General features: G+C 46.4%; 1 protein-coding gene across 1 annotated transcript in view; it reads left to right on the plus strand.

The window, feature by feature from the left end:
- The window catches only part of Zfh2 (Zn finger homeodomain 2), a 32,817-nt gene extending 27,453 nt beyond the window's left edge, over positions 1–5,364 (plus strand). The window contains exon 2 of the mRNA XM_078190380.1: positions 4,285–5,364. Coding sequence (XP_078046506.1) covers positions 4,308–5,009 — 702 coding nt within the window. The 5' untranslated portion in view covers positions 4,285–4,307 and the 3' untranslated portion in view covers positions 5,010–5,364. The remainder of the gene's footprint in view (positions 1–4,284) is intronic.
- Positions 5,365–6,925: the final 1,561 nt, after the last annotated feature.

Consider the following 6,925-nt stretch of genomic DNA (forward strand, 5'->3'; position numbering starts at 1 on the left):
ATCTTAGGGCCAGTGCCTCTCAACCCTTGCAACGCGGGGCCCGGTTGGCCAACGGATCGTTAACATTCTGGCTTGTTAATAAAACCCTGGCCGACACCTTAAAATGCAGTTCTATAAAATGTCTACGCCGCGACCGTCGGAGCTCCCTCTCTCTCTCTCTTTTTCTCTATCTATCTCTTTCTCTCTCTACCTTCTCGCACGACGCGCTGCTAAAAATTCATCGTCGCACGCCGCTCGAGATTCGCCAGAAATTAATCGATGTTCGGTACACTCGACAGAGCGGAGCGACGTTCGGTTTGCTTTATATGCTGGGAAGCGTGCCCCGTTAGCTCGCGTGTCCGATTTGAATTGCCGTGTAGGGGTCGCCTGCGAGCAATATTGAGAACCTCTGGGACTTGGGAGCGGCCGGCAATCAGAATCTCGTACGTAGTCACACATTTAAACAAAAACACACATCGAGGTGGTACCGAAGCACTACTATCTCAATCCGTACGCAAATGAGCTCCTCTGCCCTCTAAGAAGACGAGGCAAGAGCGATGCCCGTGTAAAAGTGCTTCCATCGATGTGCGAGTGCGTGTGCCGCTCTTCGACGTGTGTTTTACGTGCATAAATTGAACACACGTGCGCCAATACGCGTACACAATGCCCATAACCGACCGATGTTGATCGTGTACGTGGAAGCTCGTGGAACGACGGCAGGAGTGTGAGAGAGAGAGAGAGTGAGAGAGAGAGAGAGGGAGAGAGGGATTGGGCAGAAGGGAGGGCAAATCAGAGCCACTCAAAGAAATAACCAGTGCTCATTAAGAGTAATAACCCTCTCTTCGGTCGGGCCGATTGTTTCAAGGGTGTCACACGGGATCGGGCAGCTGCGATACTGCGCGTTACTTAACGGTCCTTCCTTATTATATTATTTGATTCGGGGTTGCATCGGGGCCCGAACGGTGACCTTGCTGGACAGAAGAACCCTATTAAACAAGACAGTCCTACAGAACGTCAAGTGATCCTTACTTCCTTTCGACGACTAGGCGACCACGAACTACACGCGCCGCGTGTCTCTTCTCTGAAACTTTTTCGCTCCTTGTCCAACCATCGACCTGATGCGACGCTGATGCGACGGATATCTTAATCTTCGATTAACACTCTGACTGTCACTCTCCACCATACGTCGGTGACGAATTTATTATTTGCTTCGATTTTAAAATTAATTTACACGCTATTATATTTTGCGAATTAGAATGAAATACTTTCATTATAATAGACACACCAATTTTCGTGTGTTTGTACATTATAATCAGGTATAAATATACAAATAGGTGAATTTTATTTAAAATAATATCTAAAATGAACTTGACGTGTTTAAATAAATTTCGCTAACAAGCTTCATTGAATTTTGTGGGAAGAATTCTCACTTTATCGCGTAATTGAGAAAATATATATATTATCAGATATTTCTATTTTGTGTAAATTAATTTAGCAAGAAGTTAAAGAAAGTAACAATGTTACTGGAATAAATCATTGTAATAATATCTGATTTCAACGTACAGTGCAAGGTAAAAGAGTTGGAATTTGTTGCCTGCTTCGATAAAATAATATCACGTGACATTTACTTTTATCAAATTGATATTATAACAGTGCAATATACGATACCATATTCGACAGACAATGCAGGTATTTAGTGGTTATATACTTTCGATGAATTATATATCCCACTTCGTATTTCACTTCATATTTATTTGCATTTTCGCACTAGATAAGAATTGAATAGAAACTACGAACAAAGACCACTGTTATACATAACCTAAACCCTTATTTAAGGTTTCTATTCAATTATATAAAATAGGACACGTTTTTAATTCCAATTCTTCATTATACACGTATAAGTATATTATACTAATACAAAGTATATTCAAAGCAAACGCCATCGTTCCTGAAACGACCGCGTTCGCGTTACAAAAGGGGAACGATTATCCTTCGCAGAAAGAGGCACTCCCGGCCTTACGATCGACTAACGACGTCGCAACAATATCTTCCAATCTAGCGTAGAATTTCAGTTATTTTACGGGAGGGGAGGTGTACGTCCGCCACGGGGTTCGGATTTCGCGCTATTTATACCGGCCCGTATATAGATTATAACTCGGCCGATTACAGGAACCAACAATCATTGGTTCGCGCGTCACGGTCGAAATAGTCCGCGACACCTTATAATGAATTTACAACATTCTTCGCGAAGCTCTACGACCTATAAAAGATCGAGACCCGGGTGCCTAGGCTCGCGCCGACTCCGCGAATACATACCTCGATTCATACACGCCGGTATTCCTCTTTTTTCATCCTTTCTTTCGTTCCTCGCGACGTTCTCGCTTTTACCTTCGTCCCGCGTCGCGGAAAAAAACGATTCCGTCCATCTCGGGGCATAAAAACACGGATTATTTGCTCTTACGATCGTGGCGAACCGTAATCCAGACAGCCGCGAGGTACCAGAAAGAAGCGTTGGTCAAACAACGTTACACGAGTGTCCAGGGGTTCTCATTACCGTCGGCAGCGCTAGAACAAATTGATCGACGACACCCGCGAAAGCGATTTTATCGTCTATGTTGTCGATGCTATAGAGTTCTCGCGAGAGCAAAAATACTCGCGTATGTTTCGAGGCAGTAGCCATGGAATTAACCCTTTGCTCTCGAAGCGATTTTAAGCTTAGATCGAAAATTGCTATTTCGACTTATTACTATTTTGATATTATTTAATGTAGTACCAAGTATTATATAATTTACTGTCGAGCTTTTAACAGAAGGGTATTTAATAATGCCAACATTATTTTGTGAATTATATAACAATTTTCATCGGCGAAACAGACAGAAGCGTGTTTCGTCTTTTAACGATGTTATTACATTCGAAAGCAACCGTAGTATTTTTAAACGCCGCTCGCGTACGTCTTCATCCACGTTTTATCCATCTATTTTCGCGATAAAATTTGCGGTCGGCCCATAAATCGCAGCGCCATTCCGCGACTAGAGAGGGCATCGATAGTTAAGCGTCGATGATAATATTCTAACCGATCCAACACGCTCGGATCCGGATCGAGCCGATCACGACCTACGAAGCTTGATAATTACAGACGAGCGTCCAGCGAATGAACACGGGTATCATTAACACTTCCTGCCTCGTAACGACTCCTCTCGCCCGATACACGATATACGCTGGTATACCCCTGCGCGTCACTGCGTAAACCTGTCAACCTGCTTAATTGACATCGAACACCGGCCGTACCGTTAACAAGCGTTTAATCGCACCGATCTCGAACTATTCCACGAAAACCTCTTCGCTCGCGGGGGGATCGGTTCGTATAAAAACCCGTGCGCCGTATACTTTCCCGGCGCGGAAAGACGAGGCCGAAACGGGGAAAGGGTTGATCGAATTAAAATTAAGCTGCCGGTAAAATTTTAATATTAAGCTGCCGATAAAATTAAAATTGTGTGAAAATTTGTCTGTCTGCTTAATACTATTAATATTAATTAATAGATTAATACTACAAGTAGCATTGGAATTGTTTTTCTTCAGGGATCTACGCAGAGCATTTATAAAAATCGTGGTACAATCAGTTGAAAGATTGATAAACAATAACGTTCTCTATTCGAGAGAAACGAGTTTGAAAATTCGGCGAATATGCGCGCGATTTTAAGTAGAGATCGTCTGGCGCGTCTGATCAAGACTCGCTGATTCTACTTTTACAGAATACGCGACTCCGGCAAATTTTCACACCGACTTTCCTCTGCAACAAGCTTTTATTTTGGCATTGTTAAGACACCTCCTTGTGTAACAATGCCAAATTGTGTCTTATTGTGAAGACAGCACATCAAAAATTAACAAATACATTCGTTCGTTCGAACACGTATTAATATGAAAATTGTAAGCAATCTAAGAAAATTCGATCATGCAATTGTTACAGATTTTATGCGTTGATGATAAAAATTAGTGGATCGACTGGAAAACAGTAAAAATGTTCAAAGAATCTGAGAATATTCTTGCATTATTTTTCACTCTTCAAAATTGTTTATAACAAGCAATTTTGTAGAAAAATCGTTGGTCTAGCCAAGTAAAGCGACACGTTGCAATGATTGTTAGCTTTCTGCATGGTTAATGTCAACATATTGCAAGCACTTATTTTTCTAAAGACTCGCGACGGTTCAACCTAGATGCTAGCCCAAAGAAGGCTACCCTTCCCCATAATAAAAAAAGGAAAGACACGAGCTTTGCTAACGACATCGATCCGTTGTTTGGTTTCAGTAGCGGCTCCAGGTTTAAGCGGCATGATGCACGGTAGCGGTCTAATGTCGTTGCACGTGGAGGGCGGCACGCAGGTCCAGGTGCCCCGCTCGTTGATGCAGGCGTTCCTGCAGCAGGACCCGAACCATCCCGGGCTGGAGACGGTGCGGCTGCCGACGCCGCCGTGCGGCTCCGACGAGACCGACCCGCCGCCGCATTGCCGCGAGGTGGAGACCGAGTTGTGTCTGGTGTGTCGCCGTTGCGGCCGCGCTTATCCGCAAGAGTCGACGCTGCTGACGCACCAGCGTTCCTGTTATCTCGGCAACCAGCAGCGTCGGGGCGCGCTCCGCTTGGTTCAGTCGCGCTACAGCTGTTCCTTGTGCGACGGTAACACGCCGACGCGCACCTACGCCACCGTGACCGAATGGCGGCGTCACGCCGAGACGCTGCAGCACCGGGCCCGATTGGAAGCCAGCCAGGAGCGACAGCAGCAACAACAACAGCAGCAGCAGCAACAATTCGGCAACATCGGCGCGCAGTGCGGCGAAGAGGTGCACCCGCTGACGGACGAGATGGAGGACGTCGTGAACCAAATCACCTTGCTGGCGGCCCGCGCGGCCGCGGAAAGCACGACCGGCAGCCAATCGCAGGCCAACGAGAGAACGAACCCGGACAACAACAACGCTCCCGACGTGAAGAGACAGAAACTGGTGCAGGAGGTGGCCGCACTGGCCGGGGCCCGTTAAAAAAGTGCTCGCGCGAGCGCGGACTGCTCCGACGAACGCGCGAAACGCTTCTCCGGGGGGTTGAAGCTTTCGCCCGGGACGAGCGCGGATGGGATATGCGGTATGTGTGTTACCCGGGTCCTCGGGGATGCGACACGCGCGTCTCGCAGCCCCTCCGGAAACCGCGCGGATCGGCCCTCGTGTGTCTCGCTGGACCCGCGGTCGGCAACGAAACAGACCGACCGGCCGAGAGACACCAGGCCTGTGTACCCACAGGGCCGTGAGCGAGAGAGAGAGAGAAAGTGTTCGATGGGTGCTCCGCGAGGGATTTATTACTCGATAAACTCGGAAACAACGTTCCTAACTGACTAAGATAACGGGGAGGGGGGAGAAGGGGGAGGGATGGGGAGGGGGAGAGGGTTCCAACGTAGGGCATGATACAATTGTCGGTGAGAGGCTTTTTCTTCCGCATCCGGGCACGCCAGGGAATCTTCGTCGATACACTAGTCCCCCCCGGGGTACTCGCGCGCGGACGGTGGACCAATTACTCGAAAAAAGATGACCGCATGCGTAACCCCCCTCTTTGACTTTTCGCTTTTCTTTTTCTTTTTTTTTTTTTCATTCGCGTTGCGCGCCGCCACTGTCGCGCGCAACCCGCCGGTGGTTCTATTACCGATTGTTTCTTCAATTGTCGGACGACTGCAAACAAAAAAAAGAACGGCGTGCCACCGAGCAAACGCGTGTTACACACCAAAGTTCCTTCGATTGAGAGAATTTACGAGATTGATGGTAAAAATGTTTGGGACTGGGTTTTTGGGGGGGGGGTTACGAACGATGTACGCGAGAACCGAGGGGAGAGATTTATCTGAGCGGATCGTCGATGAAACCGATGATGCGAGGGGACGGTATTGTATTATCCGTGAAAAGTATGCTGTTTCGCTTCGCCGCGGAAGACGGACACGGACTCGGGCTGAACGTGCTTTACTGTGGACAGAACGAAGACGACAGGGTGAGGACGATGATGATTATGATTATGATGATGATTATGATTACGATGATGATGATTATTATGATTACGATGATGATGATTATTATGATTACGATGATGATGATTATTACGATGCTGTTGATGAAGAAAGAAAAGCAAGAGGAGGAGGATAATGATGATTACGATTGACGATGATGGGGAGAAGAGTGATGATAATGATATTGATGAGACGAGAACGATGACGAAGACGATAAAGACGATGACGAGGACGACGACGATAATGATTATGGTGATGTTGATAGCGATGATGATAATATGATCATGATGATGATAATGATAACGATGATGAAGGAAAGAAAGAAAATGAAGATGAAAATGACGATTGATGATATTGATGATGAAGATAATGACGACGAAGATGATGATGACGATGATGATCATCCCTTGACGGCGACGCCAGGCTAACGCGTCGGGGTGGGCTGACTTAAACGTTCCTATGTAAAGTAATAATAAAAATTTAATGCAAAAAAGAGTTACTAAAGAAACGAGCGAACATTAAAAGACGGCGCGGTAAGGTAGGATAGAGGGCACACGGCGTTCGCGACGGAGAACGAGAAAAAAAAAGAGAGAAAGGAAAACGACGAGAAGGAGAACCGCTGAATAAAAAAAAAGTGCCGCGATTTAATTACGAATACGTACGTACATATTCATCTAAATCTCTTCACTCTTTGTCTCTCTCTTTCTTTTTTTACGCGCGCGTGTACATGTGCGGCTTGACGCGGAAACGTGAGGGAACACGAAAGTGACACGGTATTCGCGAGAGAGGAAGAGTAAGCGTGTCGTGTTTTTCACGGGAGGACGATGACCACTGCAAGAACAACGCCTTTGCTAAACTATTACACCGGCGGGAAACATTTGGGAAAGAGAACCGAGTGCGTGTGTGTGCGTG

Source organism: Augochlora pura, chromosome 9 (genome assembly GCF_028453695.1).
Source record: "Augochlora pura isolate Apur16 chromosome 9, APUR_v2.2.1, whole genome shotgun sequence".
In the NCBI taxonomy this organism is placed as follows: Eukaryota; Metazoa; Arthropoda; class Insecta; order Hymenoptera; family Halictidae; genus Augochlora; species Augochlora pura.